Below are 24,372 nucleotides of genomic sequence, written 5' to 3' on the forward strand. Positions count from 1 at the left end.
GGAAACGATTGAGGTTTCATTGAGAATAGGTAGAAAATTCTTCCCACCTCTCCTTTAACCTTATATTAGGCAACATCAATTTCTACCTATAAAGAAACGAAACTCTCAGAAACGGAGGCGAACGACCTCAGCCCGGCTTTTCGGGATTTGTAGTTTCTGCCCATTCCTTCGCGTAGTTTCCGCTTCTTGTCACGTGACTGTGCTAAACGCGCCACACCTTCCGCTCGCGACTCCTTCGCGGCCCGCAGACCGACACGTCACTGCTCGGCCCTCAACCAAACTGCTCCGAGTGTGTTCTTTCCGCGCTCTCGCTCTCATGAGCCGGCCTATCATGGCTCGGCGGTTGCACGAAGTCCCGCCTTCCGGCTACTAAATGATACCTGTATTGTCCAGTTAAAAAGTGGGAGCGTGGCTTCGTCCACGCCTCCGAGTCTGACAGACAGTTCCGTCATCCTATCGCTCTCTTCAAGTGTCGTATTGGCCCTGAGTCAACCAATGGGGAGAGGCCCGGGAGGCGGACCCGACGCTGCGAGGGTTGGGTGCGCCGCTGAACGGATGGCAGGGGGAGGCGAGCGGATTCCTTAGGAACTCGGGTCAGGTGAGAAAACCCTAGGATATAACTTGAGGGTTAGGGGCAAGTGCAGTCCTAGGCGCTGGTGGGGCTTTAACGGCGTCAGGCGTGGGCGTGGGCGCGGGCGCGGGCAGAGTCTGAGGCCTTGCAGAGAAGGGGGCGTGGGGCGTGTGGGGGACGACCTGGAATGGAAGGATGGCGGGGGTCTAGGATTGGGCGGGCGCTTAGGCTAGGAGGGCGTGGAAAAGATCTGACCCTGGGACTAGTCCTGGAGGGGTTGGCGCTCAGGATGCTGAGGCGGTGGGGTGCTGAGGCGGTGGGATGGCGCTGGGTGGTGTCCGGGGTGTTGCATTTCGTGAAGGTGGGAGACGGAGGGAGGAGGGACGCGCAGGAGTGAGCAGAAGTGGGGGAGGGTGGGGCTAGTGTGAGCCAGCAGGTGGGCAAGTTGCCGTCTTCGGAACTAGTGCCAGGGTGGGACAGGGGGCCACAGCTTGCCGGCACAGGCGAGGTGGAGGACAGATGCCAGGTACTTTAAGGAAAGTGACTTTGCCTTTATTTGCTTTAGCGGTGTGCGAACACGACCAGAGAGCACAGTATGGAAACTCCCTTAAGGTCCTGGCCTAAATTACCAGCTTCTTTACTCAGTTTTCAGGTAGAGGTTCTAGTACTCATTTCGTCCGCTTAGTCTTCTAGGCGTGTGGCTCATATCAGCTCAGCGGTGGTAAGTTTTCCTGTTTCAGGCTTGGGAGAAAACAAGTACAAACCTGAGGGATGTGGCTGGATTAGGGACTTCCTGGAGTTAGGTGTTTAGTTTTGATTTCAAGATAAGGTTTTCCTTTGGGATTAGGATTAAATGTAAAACCACTCCTCTGGGACAGTTATGGAAAAGATGCTTGATTTCCCACAGTTGGAGCTAGAAATATATGATTCTTCATGCCTTCCACCCTGTACAGTGTTATTTTTTCCGCTCCTTTCCTCTCGTAATAGTGGGAGAAAGATCAGGAAGGATCCAGGTTCCTTTTTTTCCCCTGCAGTCTTGTACAGTGTTGCATATTCTTTATTATCATATTCTTTGTCACTTAGTCCTTGACCAGTTTATGGTTTAAGAAGGCAGTGCTGTCTTAAACAGAAATAGCTAACCTCCTAATTAGAGCTGATAAATCTTGTCCGCCAAGTGATCACTCTTCTGAATGGTCTACAGCCTGCTTCCCTCAACATTTTATTTTAATATAGTACGCCCCCCCCACCCCAGCCCAACTTTTCTTTGCTTTAGTAGGAAAATTTTATTCTCTTTTCCTTCCATATTGTCATCTGGTTCCATGAGCTGTCTCTGGGATTAGTGGCTTAAATCAGCAGTGTCAATTCCAGGATGCTTTGAGACAGCTGATGGGAAGTGGGTGTAGATCTGAGCAGTAGTTATAGTGTGATGTAAGCGATTGAAAGTGCAGTGATCTATGTGTATCTTCCTCTCTTTCTGAGTGCATGACTGTACCTGCATTAGTGAGTGAGCAGTCATGCTCTCTAGTTGACCCTGCAACCCCACTGGGATTGGGAACAGAAAGTTTGCAGCCAGTCAGTTGAAGCTGAAATTTAGGACTGTAAACTGTGCTGATTCAGTCATGACTTCTATTTCTCAGCCTTCTGCTTTCACTTCTGTGCTCATTCCCTGCTTTCTTTCATACATTCCTGCCTTTTCTTGAATGCTCTGTTTCTCCATTTAATTATTCTTTTCTGTATTTCCAGTCTTTCCTGTTTTCTTTGCATGTCTTCCTCCAACCCCCTTTTTTCTGTGTTTCTTCTTTACTCCTGTTGTACCACACTGTTGCCAATTGTGCTTATGTGCTTGTTAGCTGCGAGGACTGGGAAGCAGAATTGTGGTGATAGAGTCTCATTCCTTTTCGTCCTTGACTCACAGACCTGACGTGCCTACTTACTTGCCAGTTGGTCATAATTCAGGCTTGACTTGGGTATTAGTATTAGCCCTGACCCTCTCTGGTGTGCGCATTACTCCTGTTTCTGTGTTTCTCTACCACCATAAAATATGAAACTGAATTAGGTAAATTGAAGGTGTTTAATATCTTATGGTCTTGACTTTTCCATTTTAGCTATTTGAGTGTCATCTGTTGCCACCCATTGATGTCAAGATGACCAAGCTGGGATTTTTACGGTTGTCCTATGAGAAGCAGGACACACTTCTGAAGCTTCTAATTCTGTCAATGGCTGCTGTGTTATGTGAGTGTGCACGTGGACCTCTCTTTCTTCAGATATGGAAAGGAGAAAATCTTGAAAAATCAACAATGGCTCTCTTAAATGCCTTGTTTTTTTCCAGCAGATTGCAATGTGTTCTTTTTACTGTTCTCAATCAGTAGAATTTTGCGAAAGCAAAATAAAAGAAACACAAGGATTATAAAAGTTGGGACTATTGATCGTCTGGGAAAGAATGAGAAGCACGCTGTACTAATTCTGTTTTCTCTTAGGACTGAAAGAGATACCGGGGGCTCTGAGATACTGAATTTTGTAAAAGATACTTGTCTTCTGTGGTTGCCTGCCTTAGTATTTCTGAAAATCTCTCCAGAACTTACTCTGTTTTCTTAGGTTTTTCTAGCTCTTCATGAGTCATAAGTAGTCTTGATTTCCTTACCTCTTAGTTTGCTTCAAACTAAGGTTTGGGGAGGTAAGGTTGTGGGGAGGGGAGGTCAACATATATACAAGACGACCATGTAAATTGGGTGCAATATTAGTAGGTGAATGTGTTGTCATAGGCCTTGACAATAAGTGGTTAAATGTGTCCTACTTAAGTGGAAATGTAGGTGTCATTGTCAGGGGAAGGCGAACTTCTCTGTTTCTTCTGTGTGGGAGGAATGGATAAATACTTTATTCAGCATCATTTTGTATTTCCTGTGACTTGCGTGCTGGATAATACTATTATCTCTATAATATTACTACCTACTATTGTTTTTCATGGTACATTACCATTAAAATAATAGTTCTCTGGTTTTTGCAGCATTCTCCACTCGTCTCTTTGCTGTCCTGAGATTTGAAAGTGTCATCCATGAATTTGATCCGTGAGTACCTTTGCTTGGTCTGGTATTTCCTTTGGGAAGCATTTAGGTTCATGGTTATCAGATTCACGTTCCAGTGAGCTCTCCGTAATGGAGATGGACTTTCTATACATTTTGGGGGGAAAACTCTCAAGTTTTCCAAAGGAGATAATTGTCTCCTTTTGAAACATTTCTGTTGGAATTTGAGCGAGTCTCTCAAACTCTTAAAAAATGAGACAGGCGTTGCTGGTGTGTCTATCCCTTAAGATCTGGCTAAGCTAAGAGAAGCCTGGCTTCTCAGCTTGGTAGACAGTTAATGGTGCAGACTGAGGGAAAGGGGCCTGGGCCTGGTGTGTGTTTGAGGTTCAAAAGAAAAATTATAGGTCATGAACTTGAGATCTGTGACTTTTTTCTGTTTAACAGTGAATATGTTAGAAATTGGGCCTATCAGTTAAGTTGTAAGACACTGAGGAAAATTTAAAGCCGTGAGTTGGATTGGAGATTTTATTAGATAAAAAGAGGCATAAGTGAAAAACATTTACTGAGCTTCATTTTGTTCCAAGAACTGTTTTACAGATTATCTATAAATCCTTACAATGACCCTACGAGAAGGAGGTAGTGGTGTCTCCTTTCCACAAATGTGGCTGAGGCTGGCAGAGACCATTCAAGGTTACACGCAGAGTAAATGGAGGAGCCAGGATGTGAATCTACGTTTGTCTGTTTCTAGACACTGGAGTAACTATGTTATATTACCTAACGTTAAGGCTTAATTAAAAATTTGGAGAACCAGAATCATAGGTTCTTGAAACATCATTGATATCTTAAAAATAGCATATTCAGTTTATGGAGCATGGATTCAAGTTTAATACCTGCATGTATTTACAGATTTGTCGTATTGTTTTGTGTAGATATTTGAAAGCACTTGGGAGGCATACAGATCTTTTCTTTGGGGCCTCCCAAATCAGTTTTTTCTGTTTTTTGTTTTCTCTCTCATGAATGAGGAAACTTATATCCTTTTGTTTCTTGATCACCAGTCTGTTAGGGCTTTTTCTCAGACCCTCTAGATGGGCAAACACTGAGATGAGATGGTCAGGGAAAGCAAGAGCATCTGCTCTGTAGTTGTAGAGATGAAAGGGACTGTACAGATCATGTGATTTGACACTTCTTTTTGCAGAGCAGGAAACTGAGGCCCAGGGTGTGAACCCAGGCCAGACCTTTTCCCACTAACTTGCACTTCCTCTGTGTGACTCTGCCTCTCCTACTGTTAGGTAAAGGACATGATTCTGACACACGTTGACTGCCTTCTACCCCCATCCCTTCTGTCTCCCTGACAGTTACCAAAATAACATTCATCAGCAACAACCAGAAGGATAGAGATTTCTGCCATCTGCTACTTTACTTACTTCAGCTGCTAAAACTTGACTGACCAACGAGGAAATGGGGTTAGAGGGGTGGGCAGGAAAGATGGTTAGTAATGATTATCTTTAGTGATTAAACAGCTCCCTTTATTTTATTTATTTGTTTATATTTTTATTATTTCCATATATATTTTTGTCTTTTTATTTCTTTTTAAATGAGAAACTTAAGAGAAGGGGTTACATAGCTTGGACCTAAAGAACTGTGTCCGTATATAACCGTAAGCATTTTATGTCAAGTATTTTTTATGTAGTCTGTATTTTTATGCTACCATGGAGGTGGCATTCAGAACTATTTTAGATAACAACATGAGTAGATCTAATTACAAGTTTAAACACTTATTAAGAAGTTTGTGTTATGGAGTGGACTAAAAAATGTTCATCCTGCGTATGGTGTTACACCCACATCTTTAGAGATGCTCATCACCTAAAGTTATCCTTGTCTCCTTGCCTGTGGTATGGAAATATTCTTATGTGTGTTCCTGTCACTTGAAAAGAGTCAAGTTTATTGGTGTCCACATCTCAGCTGTCCTGTCTTTGGAGTGCTTGAATTTTCTGACTGGGGCTAATGCCTACTACATGCCAGCCTGGTGAAGCATCCTTTTTGAGTGTTTTCTTATAAGGTTAGACAACGGTTGCATTTCCTTATGAGAGAAGCAGTGCTTTAACTGAGACAAGCATGGAGCTATAAATGAGGAGGCTTATGGTGATGTAAAATGATTTTCATGCTTGAAATACTTTTTGGTACCAAACTGACTGTTATTGGAGTAATGATAAGTTCCTCAGTGGTGTAACCTGAGGAGCAAAAGTCACTGCAAACTGAGGCAAGTGTTTGGGTATGGAGAGGAGGAGACACAATTCATTTCTTTCTCGTTATAGGTACTTTAATTATCGGACTACCCGGTTCCTGGCTGAGGAGGGATTTTATAAATTCCATAACTGGTTTGATGACCGGGCCTGGTACCCTTTGGGCCGAATCATTGGAGGAACAATTTACCCAGGTGAGGGGAACAGGATTTTTTTCCTTTGCAGCAGTAAGATATTTTTATATTATGGAACAGTGTCTTTTATTTCTAATATCTTCGTTTTGTGACACTTGTAATTTCATTCTGCTTGCAGATTCCTAAAAGTAGATCTTATATAGAAGGGAGAACATGTATGGGAGAGCGGGAATGGGTAGTTTTCCGTAAATTCTGGACTTCTGCTTGAATCCATAGGAGAGAAATTTATAGGCCTCCTGCAGTTGCTGTATTAGTGTTTCTGGTGGTTTGTCAAAACCGGTGTTACCACTTTATTGATACTTGGATTTTCCCTTTCTCTTTCCCTTAAGGTCTTTGTCTTACTAGGATAACCTATTGGCCCTTCTTCTTCTTGTTACAGGCTTAATGATCACCTCTGCTGCAATCTACCATGTCCTCCATTTTTTCCACATCACCATCGACATTCGGAATGTCTGTGTGTTCCTGGCCCCTCTCTTCTCTTCCTTCACCACCATCGTCACGTACCACCTTACCAAAGAGCTCAAGGTGAAGGATTTGGGGTGACAGGAGGCTTGGGAATGAATGTTGTTGAACCTCTCAAGTTGATGCTAAAGGGTGGGGGACTGAGAGCCTTAGAAGGGCAGGGAGCCAGAGGCTAAAGCCAGCTTTTGCTGAGCCGAATTCCTGAGTTCACCCCAGCCCCTCCCGAGAATATGTGGTTTCTTGTCATTAGCAACTGTTTATCCTTAGAAGAGAACATATGAAGGTCAAATATAAATTGCTACATATGGGAAAAAAATATTTAAAATGAGGTTTAGATTTTGAATTCCTCACAATCTAAGGGAGAGGAAAAATAACTACAAGAAACGTTCCGAAGTGGTTAGTTCTTCCTACTGGAAATGGACAGTTAGCAATTATTTGCTGATTTTTTTTTTCAAATGTTTATTTAAAAATTCTTAAACCACTTGGCTTTTGTAGTAGACTCCATAATACTGACTCTCTTCTTCTAGGTTTCTGCATTGCTGACCCTGGCTCCTTGCATGCTATTCTTAGTTTGTGGCTATGGTGTCAGGGAGATACCTGAGAGGTGATAAACTAGTAGGAGGGCTTGAGTTTAATTTGGAAACGTTTTCATCCTTCTCCTTGCTGCCCTTGTTCCAAATTTGACTCTTACGAACAGACAAGTCCTTCCTTTTTTGGAGTGTGGGTTATACTTTGTTGTTCTTCTCTCCTGAGTTCACAGATTACCTAGGAATATTCCAGCTTTATTATCTAAGATCCTGGCATCTTTAGTCCAGAGAGATTGTCACCTGTCTTCGCTGGCTTTTTAGCTCAAATACGTATGGTCTTCCTTTGGTTGTCCTTGGATAGCTTGTAGAGGGGTGACTGGTGTTCCTGTGGTGTGCAGATATTGTTAGGGGTAGGGACTCATAAGTCTGGGGATACTCCAGCCAAACAGCCCATTCTGGGGCAGCATCTGACAGCTTACATGATTTGTCTGTTCTTAGCATGTGTGTACTCAGTTTTAGACTTGCCATCATCGCGGGGAATTGGTTGTGAAGTATGTAGCTTTCTTGTGCTGCAAACATTTCTAGCATTTCTAGCATCACATCTACCGTGGAAAGTGTCAGACTGTTCCCTGGGCCCATTGTAAGCAGAATGGACTAGTGGATCCTCTCTTCTCTTTCATGGATGTATTGGTGTTAACTTCCTGTTACCCCTCTTGTCTTACAGGATGCAGGAGCTGGACTTCTTGCTGCAGCCATGATTGCTGTAGTTCCTGGCTATATCTCCCGATCTGTAGCTGGCTCCTATGATAATGAAGGTAAGACTTAAAGGGCTGAAGAGGATCTGTTCACCTCATTATCTAGTAGAGCTTCATGAAGTGCAGTAGAATCTGAGTTCAAATCTGTTGTTTAGTGATAGCAAAAATGGTGTCTGGGTGAGAAATGGGCAGGAAGGGACTTCCCTGGTGGTCCAGTGGTTGGGGCTTTGCCTTCCAGTGCAGGGGGTGTGGGTTTGATCCATGGTCGGGGAGCTAGGATCCCACATGCCTCTCGGCCAGGGGACCAAAACATAAAACAGAAGCAATACTGTAACAGATTCAATAGAGACTTTAAAAACAGTCCACATCCAAAAAAAAAAAAAAAAAAAAAAAAGGGCAGGAAGGGACCTCAGACAAGTTTATATTCTCTCTCTGTCATTTCCTCTAGAAAGGTAGCTGGTAATTTTCCTTATATAAGGCCTTTGGCTCATCTCTGTACTCCTAAAAGTAGAGTTAAGTTTTAGTGTTGGTTGGTACTGTTGTTTTAACATTGTAATCATTTGCTTTATTTTCCTAGATGAGAGGAATGGATATTCTTAAAACTATAGTGACTTTTATTGACTTATTTCCAATTCAGCCTGTATTTATTGAATGTTATTGGTAAAACAGTGTTAGGTATTATAAAGATAGTTAATGAATAGGAGTATTGGCTTATAATTTAGGAATTATAGGGATAGATAATGAATAAAATTATGTTAGCCCATAATCTATTAACACAGATTAATGCAGACTATAAAAATTAATAATAATGGGCAGATAGTATTACGTGCCATGAGAGAAGGGTGAGCAGAGTACTTTGGGAACGTGGTGAGAAGAGAGATTAATTCAGATTTGGGGATCACGGAAGGCTTTTTGGAAGTAGTTGTATTTGAACTGGGCCCTGAAGTTGGAACTTCGTTAGGCAGATATTAAGGAGAGAGGCAGTCAGGGCATATGGACCAGCTTGTGGTAAGATGTAGAGGCAGGCTGGTGCTTGATAGTACGGGATATCTTTAGGACTGAAACAGCAGGGAATTTAGTGCCTGGAAAGAATAGTAGTAATAATGACTAATAGTGCTTGCTGCATGCTAGGTACTGTTCTAAGTGCTTTACATGCAATAGTTAAATTTGTCTTCACAATAGCTTTATGAAGTAGATACTATTATGGACTCTTTTACAGGAAATTGAGACAAAGGGGGGTAGAGTAATTACACTGTTAATGGGTAGTAGGTCTGAGGTATGAATCCAGGTAGTTTGTTCCAGAACAGTATGAAATACTCTTCCAGCATGGCCTTTTACTGGATTTTTGTGTTCTTTCTGCAGGGATTGCCATCTTCTGCATGCTACTCACCTACTACATGTGGATCAAAGCAGTAAAGACTGGTTCCATCTATTGGGCAGCCAAGTGTGCCCTTGCTTATTTCTACATGGTAACTCTTCACTCCCTACTTTCAGGAGTCTCTCTATGTCTGAATACCTATTGGGATCAACTGATATAAATTGGAAGTAGCTCTTGGGCTTTGAGACCATGAACTAGAGGCTAAAAGTCTTTATATAGTCTGTTGTGTCCATACAAAGCCTAATCCAAGGCAGGCAGGCATATCCATTGTATAATAGCAAGATAGAGATAATTTTTTTAATTTTTAAAGGTTTCCAGATGCTGTATTTCCTATGGGTACATATTGGTTGGCCAACTCTCTTTTCTGGTGTGTTCCCCTTAAATTTTTCCTTTCCTGACGTATATTTTTTTCTGTTCAATCTTGTAAACACCGAGACTTCTTTCCTTAACTGCTTCCACTTGATCACGTTTCCCTTGAATCCCTAAATCCTCTGTGTGACCTTACCGTAGGGTGTATCCAGATTAATGCTGAGAGTTGGGGGCCTCTTGTTTTGTGATCGTGATGGCAGGAGCCATAGCAAACAGAGGATTGAGTTACAGTAATGGGTGTTAATGTGATTTTCCTACTTAAAGAAGTCAATTATTTAAACTCTTTAAACCACTTGGTGTAAATAAAGTTTTTGGTTACTGTAAAGAGATGTTCTTTAAAAAGGTCACAGGTAGGGCTTCCCTGGTGGCTCAGTGGTTGAGAGTCCGCCTGCCGATGCGGGGGACGCGGGTTCGTGCCCCGGTCCGGGAAGATCGCACGTGCCATGGAGTGGCTGGGCCCGTGACCCATGGCCGCTGAGCCTGCGCGTCCAGAGCCTGTGCTCCGCAACGGGAGAGGCCACAGCAGTGAGAGGCCCGCGTACTGCAAAAAAAGAAAAAAAAAAAGGTCACAGGTAACATCCTAAGGTACATGGTGGTGATCCAAGGAGGAGTGCTCAGACGAACTTTTCTTTTTTATCCTGTCCTAGGTCTCTTCATGGGGAGGTTATGTGTTCTTGATCAACTTGATCCCGCTTCATGTACTGGTGCTGATGCTCACAGGACGTTTCTCCCACCGGATCTATGTGGCCTACTGTACTGTTTACTGCCTGGGCACCATCCTTTCCATGCAGATCTCCTTTGTGGGTTTCCAGGTGAGCCCTAGACTGAGTGAGGTTTTTAGCTTCTTCCACTTTTTCTAAGCAGCTCCAACTAAATTGATTTATCTTGGATTCTGGTGAGGATAGTAAAACTTATTCACAGGTCTGACCTTGCTAACACTGCTTCTGTTAACTGAAGCAACAGAGTTATTGGTCATTAAAGTCTGCCTCCTGGAGTGTGTTAATATTTGTTCATGAAGTTTGAATTTAATGACTCCTAACTTGGCTTAGGTTTATGGGAGGAGGAGGGATATTTTGGTTGAGCTGAGTTAAGGTGAGTGATCACAGGTATCTTTTTCAGTCCTTTTTAATGCGAATGACTCCATTTAATAGTAATGACCCCTGAATTTCTTAATCGGGCCCAAGTGAAAGTTCTTTAGCAAGCAAAGCCTGAACCTTTTAACCACATTACCCCACAGGGTTAAGAGACAGCTATTGAGTCAGAGAATAATGTGGTATGTGTGATTTGTCATGTAAAATTCTTAGGAAAGTGGAACCCTTATTCAGGTCAGCAAGTTTTTCGTTACTGATCACCTGCTGTATGCAATTTGCTAATACCTGGGAAATGTTAAAAGTAAAAATGTGGTTCTGGTCCTTAAGGAAGTCACAGTCTTGTTGGGAAAGAAGCACATGCTTCTAGAACCACTAGTCTGTGGTCTAGTCGTTCTAGAAATGTAGTTCCTGGACCAGCAGTGTCAGCAGCATCTGGGAACTCATTAGAAATGCAAATTCTGGGGACCTGCCACAGATCTACTGAATCAGAAACTCTGGCGGTAGGGCTTAGCAGTCTGTCTAAACCCCCCCTCTTCCTGTCCCCTGCCATGATTATGCCTGGTGGAGTTTGAGACCATTGGTCTAAGTTATGGAAGAGATCTAAAGTGTGTGGAATATAGAGGAGAGTGATAGATTTCAGTTTGGTAGGTTAGGAGGAAATGGTATTTGCATTGGGCCTTGAATGATCAGAATTTCTGTGAATGCACATTTTGGGAAAGTGAGAATTGCAATCGAGGCTCAAGAAATAGCCTGAGCAAAGGCCAGAGATGTGATAATGATAGAGTGTGGTACACTTTGGAGGACTCTAAGTATTCTTTGAAAAATGAGGTAGGTGAATTAGACCCTCCTCTGGATTGGTCCTAATTCCTTGGTGGCCTTAGAACTCATTGGACCCTTTGGTCTGAACTTAGTCAGGATAATTCTTTTGTTCTTGCTGTTCTTTTCCTAACAATCTCATACATATGCTTTCACCTACAGCCCGTCCTTTCATCAGAGCACATGGCAGCCTTTGGGGTCTTTGGTCTCTGCCAGATCCATGCCTTTGTGGATTATCTACGCAGCAAGTTGAATCCACAGCAATTTGAAGTTCTTTTCCGAAGTGTCATCTCCCTGGTAGGCTTTGTCCTTCTCACCGTGGGAGCTCTCCTCATGCTGACAGGTAGGGAAGGCTTTTAGTATTAAGTGTAAATGGGTATGAACATAGAATAAACTCCAAAAATATGGGTTATTTCCTGGCCACAGAAAGATTCATTCTTTCCTCCTATTTCTCTTGATTTCAAGCATATAAAGTCCAACTTCTGCACATTCAATCCTATTGTCAGCCAGTGTCTGGATTCAGCATAGAAAGAAAATCATATTAGATCAGCTCTTAATCTCAGAAGACCTACACTTGGTGACAGGACTGTATTTTACCATGCTAATCTTTCTCCTCTCTCTGTGTGTGTGTGTGTGTGTGTGTGTGTGTGTGTGTGTCCGTCCTTTTCTTTCCTATTGGTAGGTGGGAGAAATCCTAACATTGCTTGCCCTATAGTGTGGCCTCATCTAATCCCATATGACAAAACCGTGACTGTTTAGTTTGGGTAGCATGCCACGTTTTCCTCCTCTCTTCATCTTCCTCACGTACACTTCTCAGAGTCTGATTTGATTTTGCCCAAGACTCTGTGTATTCAGAGCACCACTGGAGGGCTGAGTGACTTAGTTTATAGCATTGGCCTTCGTTTGACCAGATTGGTCCTAAAACCCTTCTAGGAAGTATCTCTGCCTCCCTTCTCTCTGAGTTTATATACAACCTGACTTTATTCTACTGACTGTGCTGACAGAAATACTCTCAAGTTTGAAAGAAAGGAAGGAGTGAAATTCTCAAAGTATTGGTGGCATTTAAACAAAAACCTAGTCCTCTGTCTCAGAGAAGCTTATTAAAATGGAAAGTTGTGATTAGTTAGGATCACATGTTATTTTGTTTCAGAAGTAATTGTGAAATATTTGTTGCCTCTTTGCTGCCAGGAAAAATATCTCCCTGGACAGGCCGTTTCTACTCACTGCTGGATCCTTCTTATGCCAAGAACAACATCCCCATCATCGCCTCTGTGTCTGAGCATCAGCCTACGACCTGGTCTTCATACTATTTCGACCTGCAGCTTCTCGTCTTCATGTTTCCAGGTCTGTTTGCCTTGTTCTGAAGTGGTCTTCTTTCTAAGAATCATCATTTGATTCAAAATAAGTAAAATACCCTCATCCTTGTGCTTTTGTTGTTGTTTTTGGTTTTTGCCTGTTTATCTATGCAGTACAGAGGATGGCTAAGCACATTTTTCTAATATTTGAAGCAGAGCAGAAGTTGAACAATTGCAGATACTGGCAAGTTCAGAGTCTCACAGTTTTCTGTTCATTTGTATCATAAGTTACAGTGCAGCCCTAGTTCAGGGTTTTTGAGTGCTTCTAGTATACCCCACCCCTCATCCCTGACTCCTCCCCATTTATCTTCTTGGCAGTATTGAATTTTGAGAATAGGCATAGCTGACTGTAAAACTTCTTCATCTAACTTATCTTCTGGCCAATTCAGATATATCTTAGAATTTACCAGTGGTAGGGACTTTGTTTTTTATTAAAGTAACTTTTTTTTTCTTATTATGAAAGTAAGTTGTCATTTGTAAAAATACAGACAAATATTTTAAAAAGTAAAATTTCAGGAGTTCTCACCACACACCTGTTGCTACTGTTAACACTTTGTTGTATATTCATCCATTTATTTATTGATTAGAAGTCAGATGATAGAGTTTTTCCTCTGACTTTTAAAATTTCATAATCACAATAATTTGTTATTTAGTATTACTTTAGAGAAATAATATATAAGATATATCATTTGTTAGTTTTTTAAGTACAGAGGTGTGTAAAGAGGAAGGCATATGGTCCATAAACTTCCACAGCAGTACTTTAATTGATGTATTTTATTCTATTTTATAAATATTCTGTAATTAACTACATCCTTAATGTTGGACATTTATGTGGTTTCAGATTTTTTGCTGTTTTAAAGAGTGCTGTAGTAACATCTTTGCATGTATCTATGATTGTTTTTTCAGCTTTTCACTTCTTTTTACTTTTACTTTTGTAGTTGGTCTTTATTACTGCTTTAGCAACCTGTCTGATGCCCGGATTTTCATCATCATGTATGGTGTGACCAGCATGTACTTTTCAGCTGTGATGGTGAGGAATGAATGCCTGCAGTCTTAGCGAACCTTTCCATCCCTAGCTCTGAGGGTTTTCTTCGTACCCCTGCATGGCAGGTTCAGTATTGATGCTGTGCAGGGGCTTCCCTCTGAGCGCTTGAGGGGCTGCGTGGTAAAGCTGCTCACTGTTGTTGATCCTTCCCAGGAATGTATGGGGCACTCATACATTCTGATTGTGGGGCCCACCTTCCTTGGATTCATAACCCTTGTGTTAGGGAGAGGCACTTTGTCACTTGTTGGAGAAATTGACCCTGGGCGGGTTCCTTCCCCTCTCTTTCTGGTGTCTTAAAATGGGAGATGATGTTTTTTTCTTAAAGGCCTGGGTTCTGAGTGCTAGGTTGTTAAAAGAGAGAAGAGAGTTTATATATTGCAGTTAAGTCAGTGCTTCTCACACTTTTTTGATCCCAAACCACAGTTAAGAAATACATTTTATATCATATCATTGCTCAGGGTATACATATATACATGTAGACCTGAAAAACAAACTTTAAAAATATATATATTCTACTATAGATGTATCAAGTATTTTCTATTTTGTTCCATTTCACTGACAAATCATGTTTGTTGAAAACCCCTAAATTGATGTCATCATCTACTAATAGGTTGAAATCTGTAATTTGTAAAACACTGATTGTGATCTTGCTTCCGTTTTTTTTTTAGGTGCGTCTGATGCTAGTGTTGGCGCCTGTTATGTGCATTCTTTCTGGCATTGGAGTCTCTCAGGTGCTGTCCACTTATATGAAGAATTTGGACATAAGTAGACCAGACAAGAAGAACAAGAAACAACAGGATTCTACCTACCCTATTAAGAATGAAGTGAGAATTAAGCAACGCAAAGAACTGGCTTGGGGAACTGTGTGTGTCTTTGTGTGTGTGTTTGCATTTGTATTTTGTTTGTTTGTTTGTTTGAGTGAGGGGGAGTAAAGTAGAGCACTGTCACAAGAGCTCGGAATGAACTCATAGCCTCTAATTTATTCTGAGTCATCTCATCTATATTACTGACTGTGTGTAAGAAGCTGTTCTGTGTTACATAAATTTAATTTGGTTTACAGCACAGTTGTTCTTCCTTGTCTAGGTGGCAAGTGGCATGATACTCGTCATGGCTTTCTTTCTCATCACCTATACCTTTCATTCAACCTGGGTGACCAGCGAGGCCTACTCTTCTCCGTCCATTGTGCTGTCTGCTCGTGGTGGGGATGGTAGTAGGATCATTTTTGATGACTTCCGAGAAGCGTACTATTGGCTTCGTCACAATACTCCAGAGGTGAAGATTTGGGAGGCGTGGGATTGTGCGGTAGGAGGAAGGGAGAGACATTTGATGTTAGAGTGAATCAGATAGCTTTTAGATGGGTGGAAAGCTTGGAGAAATTGGAGCTATCGAACCTGGTGTTGAATGAGCCTTAAAGGTCAACCTCCATTCAATTCAGGATTTTTTCTGTAAGCGACCTTTACTGGTAATTATCTGCACTCTGCTTGGACACTTGTATTGACAGCATGGTGATTTTATCATGAGGCGGGCCATTCCAATTATAAAAGAAGAAAAATAGTTAATAAATAATGCATGTTTATTGTAGAAAAATCCGAAAATAGAAGCAAAGAAAAGAAAAAGGAGACATAAATTTTCCATAAAGGATCACCTAATGATAACCACGTTTAACATTATGGTTTATACCATTTGAGAATCTGAAGTGATTTTCTTTCCAATAGCTGCTGGGAATGGCACTTCTGAGTTAGATTCTTATAAGAATTTCTTAATCCTTTTTTGTCCTATCCTGTGATTTGTTTCCCCTCCCCCACCCCCTTCTTTTTAGTAACTGATTATTGTGACTTTGTTTTTGGTCATTTATTTAATACGGTTATCTGATGACACCAGGCTGTTTATTTGGAAATACTGCACAGCCCATTACACCTCCTGCACCATTATGCTTGTCTGTATAAGATGATCTGGGATGAAAGTATTGGCAATGTTGGGTTGTATAATTTGCGTTGAGATTTCATGATTGTATGTAAATGTAGGACCAGGTACCAAGATGTATTTTCTTGTTGGGCATATGTTATTCTGTGAAGAAACATTAATTAGCAATATCTCACTTCCTGTCAGATGCCCTTCCACCCCTCTTGTATTTGATTTTGGAGGCAGTGAGAAGCTTGTTATTTCCATCTCCCATTCTTCTTTCAGGATGCGAAGGTCATGTCATGGTGGGATTATGGCTACCAGATTACAGCTATGGCGAATCGGACTATTTTAGTGGATAACAACACATGGAATAATACCCATATTTCTCGAGTAGGGCAGGTAAGGTGAAGGGGTCATTTGAGTGTTTGATGCACAGGGTTTAGTGGGAAATACTTCTCCACGAGGGGTCATATGGCCTGGAATTTTGCGCTGAGAAACGTGCGTGTGTTTTTCTAGGCAATGGCATCCACAGAAGAAAAAGCCTATGAGATCATGAGGGAGCTTGATGTTAGCTACGTGCTGGTCATTTTTGGAGGCCTTACTGGGTATTCCTCTGATGGTAATGTACTTGATTCTACTTCTAGCTACAAGGCATAGATTCTAAGAAAACTAGATGAATCTCTTTATTTTTCTATCCTTCTACCAATATCTTATCAACATATTTTCTTAGTTGGGGAAGTTTTTAAGTATTTGCAACTTGAGATTTGGTTATTTTTATTTATTTATTTATTTATTTTGCAACAGGTAGGAAGTAGATATAAAGAATTCTTCTCATGTAGATATGGCATGCTATAATTGTCTAAAGACTTAGGAGTAGTTCCACAACCAGTGAACAACAGAGAATATAAGGCTTCTGAAAATGAGCTTAAGAATTAACATTTTTAAGTGGGTTTAAGCCATAGAATCATCTGTCAACTTAAAATGTTTTATATATATATATTTATATGGCATATGTTAACCATGTTCCCTATGATTATTAGCAAAATCGTATGTTTAGAAGAATCATCCAAATATAGTTCTCTGCCTTAAAAAAATTAAAGCAATACCTGTTTATATTTTTAAATGTTAAATGCTTCTGAAGGTTTATAATAAAAATGGTAGGGCTTCCCTGGTGGCGCAGTGGTTGAGAGTCCGCTTGCCGATGCAGGGGGCATGGGTTCGTGCCCCGGTCCAGGAAGATCCCACATTCCGCGGAGCGGCTGGGCCCATGAGCCATGGCCGCTGAGCCTGCGCGTCCAGAGCCTGTGCTCTGCAACGGGAGAGGCCACAACAGTGAGAGGCCCACATACCGCAAAAAAAAAAAAAAAAAAAAGTCCTCTGCCCCTAAACTACTTTATAACGTCAGTTCCCAGGAAAATTATTCCTTCAGTTATTTCTTCTAGTACTTATGTACATATTTCTAAATAATATGTATATCCTGCTATTCATTGATCGATCATTTTAGATACGCTGTGTCAACTTCTTATTAAGGTAGATAAGGAGTTTAGTTCTTTGTATGATCCCCTCCCCCTTTCTGTCTTGCATCTTCTCAGTAGAGTTAATGATCAGTTTTTGGTTAAATCCAGATAAAGTGTTTTCATCATGACTAAGTAAATATTATTTACTGCTGAGTCAACCTGTACACCATGGTTACATTCTTACCTAGGATAACTTGTTCTCTGCAGTTAATAATTACCTCATATTTCTGTCTCAATTTTCTTTGAATATGTGGTTGCTTCTTAGAGATGTTCAGATTTTAGATTATGTCTGGCTTCTGATATAGACAGACTTAACAAATCCACCTGGATAGTATATGTAAAGTGTCAGTATAAAGTAATAAGACTAGTTTCTATGTGTGGTGTGTCTTGTACAAGCAGAGGAAGAATGATGATAGCAGGGATGTGGTCTCATGGATTTGAACTTTCACAAGCAATTGTTTCAGCACCATTTGGTTGTGTGTGATTATAGGTTTTTTTCTTGCTAATAATAATTTATCCAAATAGTACAGAAAAGTATTTGTGTATGTATGTATGTTTGTGTGCATATGTATTTTTATATATGCGAATGTACACACGTATGTGGTAGAAATGGATAGTTCCCTGAAATCTTTAGTATTCCATGATACATATATATATATATATACACACATATATATATATATATATATATCACATTTTCTTTATTTGTTCATCTGTCGATAGACTAAGGTTGTTTCCATGTCTTGGCTATTGTGAATAATGCTGCAGTGACTGCTGATATCTCTCTGGGATATTGATTTCATTTCTTTTGGATATATCCCCAGAAGTGGGATTGCAGGATCACATGGTAGTTCTATTTTGAATTTTTTGAGGAACCTCCCCACTGATCCTGTAGTGTCTGTACCAATTTACATTCCCACCAGCAGTGCACAAGTATTCCCTTTTCTTAGCATCCTTACCAGCATGTCTTTTGTCTTTTTGACGAGAGCCATTCTAGCAGGTATGAGGTGATGCCTCATTGTAGTTTTGTGTTTCCTTAATGATTAGTGATGTTGAGCACCTTTTCATTTATGTATCTGTTGGCCATTTGAATCTCTTCTTTGGAAAAATGTCTTTTCAGGTCTTTTGCCCATTTTTAATTGGATTATTTGGGGGTTTTTTGCTATTGAGTTGTATGAGTTCCTTATATATTTTGGATATTAACCCCTTATTTGATATATGGTTTACAGATATTTCATCCCATTCCATAGGTTGCCTTTTCATTTTGTTGATCATTTCTTTTGCTGTGCAGTCTTCCATTCTCAAAGCTTGTCAGCTTTTTGCTTCAAACATACCTGCCAGGGAGCTATAAAATCAGTACTCTAAGATAGTTGAGTTGATGCTCTGGGGTTTTATTTTTGGTCCTATTTCTGTCTGTGTGGTCTAGGCAAGTCGCTGTGCTTCAGGTTTTCCATTTGAAAGATGGAGGTACAATTGCAGACATTCCATGAGGATAATAATATTATTTCTTGAATACTTACTATGTGACAAACAATATGTAAGGTAACATGCTTTTACTTATAATGTTGTAGCAGCCCTATCGTTGCAGATACTCTTGTTTTTCTAATTCGACATATGAGGAAACTGAAGCACAGAGAGGTTCAGTAACTTGTTCAGGGTCACCCACCTAGAATTGGCAGTGTGGGAATTCAAACCCAGGCAGTTTATCCAGAGTCCAGATCCAGAGTCTGTGTTCTTCACCACTGTGATATTCCCTGGAACCCTTTTTAGTAGGGCAGTAGGAATCTTTTCTTACGGATCAATGATTCATCTTATACTAATCGTCTATTTCCCTAAAGCCTTTGGGGGAGATACAGGGAGTGACATATTCTAAGAGATAACCTGAGTTGATGGTGCTGTCAGTATTTATGGAGCCTGGTAGTGTGTTTGACATAGAAATGTTGACTTCTCATACATGTGCTTTAGAAGTTTGTAACTTTGCAACTGTAGGTCAAGAGGGAGCACATTCTCTCTTCTCTACCTTTTTGGTAAAGCTGCTACTCCCTAGGTCATTGCTGTCCAATGACATGTGGGATCCACGTATGTATTCTTAAAATTTTCTATTAGCGGGGCTTCTGTGGTGGCACAGTGGTTAAGAATCCGCCTGCCAATGCAGGGGACAGGGGTTCGAGCTGTAGTCCGGGAAGATCCCACATCCTGTGGAGTAACTAAGCCCGTGCACCACAACTACTGAGCCTGTGCTCTAGAGCCTGCGAGCCACAACTTCTGAGCCCATGTGCCACAACTACTGAAGCCCACATGCCTAGAGCCCGTGCTCCGCAACAAGAGAAGCCACCGCAACGAGAAGCCCATGCATCGCAAGGAAGAGTAGCCCCTGGTCTTCGCAACTAGAGAAAAGCCCACACGCAGCAACGAAGACCCAACACAGCCAAAGATAAATAAATAAAATAAATAAATTTATTAAAAAAATTTTTTTTCTATTAGCCATATCAAAATAAGTAAAGAGAAACAGGGAAAATGAATTAAATAATTTTATTAAACTGAATATATCTAAAACATTAATGTGTAACCAAAATATTTTACCCACTTTTTTTTGTTTTATTTTGGAGTAAGTCTTAGAAATCCATCATGTATTTTATACTTAACAGCACATCTTAATTTGGACTAGCCACATATCAAGTGTCAGCAGCTACATGTGGCTAATAGCTAATATATTGGACAGCTTAGCCCTAGCTAATACTTGGGACTAACTTCAGTTATGACCTAAGTCTGGGCCAATAGCATAGGATTTTAGGAGTCTACAGGAAAATCTATAGGAAAAGCTGTATATTTTGAGGAAAAAAGTTTCGACCAGACATTAGCTTTGTTATTTTTATAACTTAGAGTTAAATGGTACTATACCCCGTTAGAAAAGTATTTGGGGGAATTTCCTTAGACATAGTGACCTTTCATTAGGTGATTTAGCTCCAGCAACCTTTGTGATAACAGCAGTTTTTCTTTTTCTTTTTTTACTAGACATCAACAAATTTCTGTGGATGGTCCGGATTGGAGGGAGCACAGATACAGGCAAACATATCAAGGAACATGATTATTATACTCCAACTGGGGAATTCCGTGTGGACCGTGAGGGTTCTCCAGTGCTGCTCAATTGCCTCATGTACAAGATGTGTTACTACCGCTTTGGACAAGTCTACACAGAAGCCAGTGAGTGATTCCTGATAATAACAACAGTAACAACAGTAATAACTAACACATACAGTGTTTTTTTTTTGTTTTTTTTTTTGCGGTACGCAGGCCTCTCACTGCTGTGGCCTCTCCCGTTGCGGAGCACAGGCTCCGGACGCACAGGCTTAGCGGCCATGGGTCACGGGCCCAGCCGCTCCGCGGTATGTGGGATCTTCCCGGACCGGGGCACGAACCCATGTCCCCTGCATCGGCAGGCGGACTCTCAACCACTGTGCCACCAGGGAAGCCCCATACAGTGTTTTTTATATGCCAGGCAGTGCTTTAAGTGCTCCATATCTACTAATTCATTTAATCCTTATAACAATCCAAAAGGTTGATACTAATATTATTCCCATTTTATATATGAGGAAATTGAGGTACAAGTAGGTTCCTTAACTGCCCAAAGTCACATAACTAGTGCAGGGTCAGGTTAAACTCAGGCAGTCTGGCTCTAGCTTTTGTGCTTTTGCCCATTACTTTTTATTGCCTCTCAGTAAACGGTATTGTAGTGGAGAAAGGAATGTGAAAGGGGATAGAGCGAGATAAAGGACTTTACATTTCTTCAGATAAATTGAAAGTAATTTGATTAAGTCTTTCTTTCTGACTTCTTTCCTTTCTTAGTTCTGCAGTTGGGACTACTTTTGAATTAGATGCAGGCCTGTGACATCTGATAGGTTCAGAAGGGTTGCTAGTGTATCACAGAGGCCATGGGTGGTAATCCTCAGGAACAAAGGTGCTTGGAAGTCAGCCCTCTGTCTCTTAGAAGAGATAACCTCCATGCACTCTGCCAAGCATCACCTCGGAGAGGACGTGAGTTAGGGTAACACTTGATTTGCCCTTACTAACTGATGTCCTTTTCTGCAAGCCCTACTCTCTAAACAAACTGCATGCTAGGGAATAACATTCCAGTGGGATGATTAATCAAGTTGACTTAGTATTTCTGTAGGAAATAAGCACTGTAGAAAGATGTGTGTCTCCATTTTTGTCACTCTCTAGAGCGTCCACTAGGCTATGACCGTGTTCGGAATGCTGAGATTGGGAATAAAGACTTTGAGCTTGATGTCCTGGAGGAAGCATATACCACAGAACATTGGCTGGTTAGGATATACAAGGTGAGCAGATGTAACACTGAGAAAGCAGCTCTAGTGCTTAAAAACGGGGCCACATGTTTATAAAATAGGGATATTTCTAATGTCTAAAAAGTAGCTTGCGACTCACTTAAAATATTTTTATTTTAGATTGTTCTTAGAAAGTAGACACTCCAGTCTTCTGTCATCCTGGAAGTGGTTACAGTGATATTTTTCCAGTTGGAGCCAGACTTGATCTGTTTTAGTGATTGTCAGTCTTGGAGCGGTGGGGGGAGAGAGAAAGAGAGGGACAGAGGGAGAGAAGGAGAGTGTGTGTGTGTTTTCGAACTACATTTTCTTCTCTCCCACTGAAGAACTTACGGCATAGAGAGTCACATAGAAGTGTGTTATATCTCTTACGTAAGAAAAGGTTGAGAACTCTTGCTGTATTTGGAAGAGTAGCTAGTCCCACACCAGAGCCAAACCAGGCAGCATAATCCAACATAATCTGTCCCCATCTGGGTGAACCCAGCTCAGTAGGGAAGCTCTCCCATGGTGACCTGATGATTGTAAATATTAAACTGATACCTTTCTGTTGGCAGGTGAAGGACCTGGATAATCGTGGCTTGTCAAGGACATAAATGTTACGTCCGTTCGGCTCTGATCTGCTTCGCACTGAGTGTGTCACATTTAGGGCGCTGAAGATGGTTTAAAAATATGCAGTTTATAAGAACAGAGCGCGACGAGATTAGAATTGTCTGGAGGTTTTGTCCTGGGCAGTATGGGCTGAGCCAAATGGAATGATCTTTATAATTCTGAGCAGGTTACCAAATGAAATGTCATGGCTTTACTTTGGTCAATTAAAGGGGGGAATTTTTTTAAAAATGTGCCTTATTTGTTTTGACTTATGACTGATTTGAGGAAGCCTAAAGTTTATGCTGGGCTGATAGAAGGACAGAAAACAGACCTCATCTGTGCTCTGGGCTCCCTAAATGAGCCACATAGGGGCATTCTGTCTTTCTCTCTCAAATCAGGAGAACTATCAAGGACTAGCTCAGATCCTACATATACAAACAGTTTTGTCATTTCAAAAACTGCAGTACCTAGCACAATGCCTTGCACATAGTGGGTGCTCAGTAAGCTTTTACTGAATGAATAAAAGTTTGTGGGACCAGAGGAGTGCCGTTTCTGGGCAGGAAAGGTAGCTGCATTGCTATCATGTCTCTGTTCTCAACATCTCTTGTCCTTAGAGGCTCTTTGACTACAAGGGACAGAAGGTGGCTAGCCAGACCTGATCTCACCAGTTTCTTTGGGACTAGCTAGGTGTTTTTGTTTTTATGCAGGAGTAAATCCAGTGATACTAAATCAGTAGTTTTGAAGACTTAAGGCAAACAGTGAAATTATTCTCGATGGAGAGGACGAAACTCCTCCAACATCGTGTATAGAACTTGATGGTCAGTAGGTGTTTTTGAATTAGCTGATTTGTAACCATATGTATCTATCTGAAATCTAGCTTTTCAGTACTCTCACTTATCCTTTAGCGATTTCCTTTAGCTCATGCACTAAAACTGTTGTGAATATTTAAAGGTGAGCTGCTCTCTCCCTTAGTCTCAGCCTCTGTTATTATATATCACTAACAAGCTCCATGATCTGGTTCTGAAGCCCTTGCCAAATTAGCTACAAAAAGCACAGGAGTTCCATCTATATTTAATGTCAGGACAAACAGCCTTATGTTCAGTTACAATAGGGTATTTTATGTATTTTAAGACATATATCGGTGATGTGTATAAACCCTTAGTTATTAAAAAAAAAAATACAAGGTAACTCCTTACTGTTACCTGTTTAAGAAACAGGAGCAATGACGTGACTTTCAGATAAGTCAAAATGGTGCTCCTAAAGGTATGCTCAGGTCTACCTGTGTACCCAGGAAGCAGCCTTCCAAACCAGTTTTATGTACCACGTGCTTCAACTGTGGGTGAGATTTAGATCTGATGTAAGATTTGATTTACCTTATGTAAATACATGACTTGATTTATATACAGAATTCCTCCCTAGTGGAAGAGGTTATTCAGATGTGGGTTTTTTGTTTGTTTGTTTGTTTTTTTAACCAATATGAGTAATACCAGTTAGAGATCATTAGTGATTTACCTCTGTAGGAATGGGATAACCCTTTATCACTGTACTTGTTACTCTTATGATTTTAATTTTGTTACTTTCTAGGCTACATGAAGCTATATTTTTTAAAAATTTACTTCTAATTTCCATCGTTACAGTGCACTTAGTGTAAAAGAAAATCAAATAATTCTAAAAAGCAACAACACTGTTTTCCACACACCCCCCCCCCGAGGTACCCACTTTCAACTCAGCTGATTCTCATATTACTTACCTCCATATCATTAAATGGCTTGCTTTATTTTGCTATGTGTTGGTTTTTCAATTTTAGGTATCATCTGTTGACTTTCTGGTGTGGAAATTGAGGATTTGGTTCTTTTTCACCATCCTGCTCTTCCCATGGACACACATATTCTTACCATCTCAAGGCTCTATTATAGTTATGGTTTAGGTTAACTCAGTAGTTTTTACCTTAAGGCTTTTCACAACTAGGCCATGTGGTATATATAATGTTAGTACTTTTTTTTCCTGCGTAACATTTTTGAAGGGAGTTTTTTCACTTGTGTTTTGTACTCGTCGCTGATTTCTCCCCAGACTCACCTTCATTTGTGCCAGCTTCCTTTTAGCATGTTCAGCTCCTTAGGTATTCATCCTTAGAGATGTCGTCTGTTTTGGTATATTCCAGTTTGGATTGGTTTACTCTCTAGGTTTGCTACACAC

General features: G+C 40.9%; 1 protein-coding gene across 2 annotated transcripts; it reads left to right on the forward strand.

Moving 5' to 3' along the window:
* Positions 1–521: 521 nt before the first annotated feature.
* On the forward strand, positions 522–23,953 carry STT3A (STT3 oligosaccharyltransferase complex catalytic subunit A). Of its 2 annotated transcripts, none has more exons than XM_060160724.1 (18): positions 522–598; positions 2,677–2,803; positions 3,576–3,636; positions 5,907–6,028; positions 6,408–6,553; positions 7,742–7,832; positions 9,135–9,241; positions 10,167–10,331; positions 11,589–11,769; positions 12,615–12,770; positions 13,720–13,811; positions 14,495–14,650; positions 14,910–15,098; positions 16,014–16,130; positions 16,248–16,350; positions 20,264–20,452; positions 21,470–21,585; positions 22,143–23,953. In XM_060160724.1, exons 2-18 carry the CDS (start codon positions 2,716–2,718, stop codon positions 22,179–22,181), a joined length of 2,118 nt encoding a protein of 705 aa, XP_060016707.1. In that variant the 5' UTR covers positions 522–598; positions 2,677–2,715; the 3' UTR covers positions 22,182–23,953. The 2 variants fall into 2 exon arrangements, with proteins under 2 accessions (XP_060016707.1, XP_060016706.1); XM_060160723.1 differs by lacking the exon at positions 522–598 and adding an exon at positions 1,274–1,292.
* The last annotated feature ends 419 nt before the right edge of the window (positions 23,954–24,372 follow it).

Source organism: Lagenorhynchus albirostris, chromosome 9 (assembly GCF_949774975.1).
Source record: "Lagenorhynchus albirostris chromosome 9, mLagAlb1.1, whole genome shotgun sequence".
NCBI classification, from domain to species: Eukaryota; Metazoa; Chordata; class Mammalia; order Artiodactyla; family Delphinidae; genus Lagenorhynchus; species Lagenorhynchus albirostris.

Bases quoted from the DNA above. Each gene is read 5' to 3' on its own strand.
- STT3A (XM_060160724.1), top strand. From the start codon at position 2,716: ATGACCAAGCTGGGATTTTTACGGTTGTCCTATGAGAAGCAGGACACA. The intron at 2,804-3,575 runs GTGAGTGTGCAC...TGGTTTTTGCAG, and splicing joins GTCAATGGCTGCTGTGTTAT to CATTCTCCACTCGTCTCTTT. The intron at 3,637-5,906 runs GTGAGTACCTTT...TTCTCGTTATAG, and splicing joins GTCATCCATGAATTTGATCC to GTACTTTAATTATCGGACTA.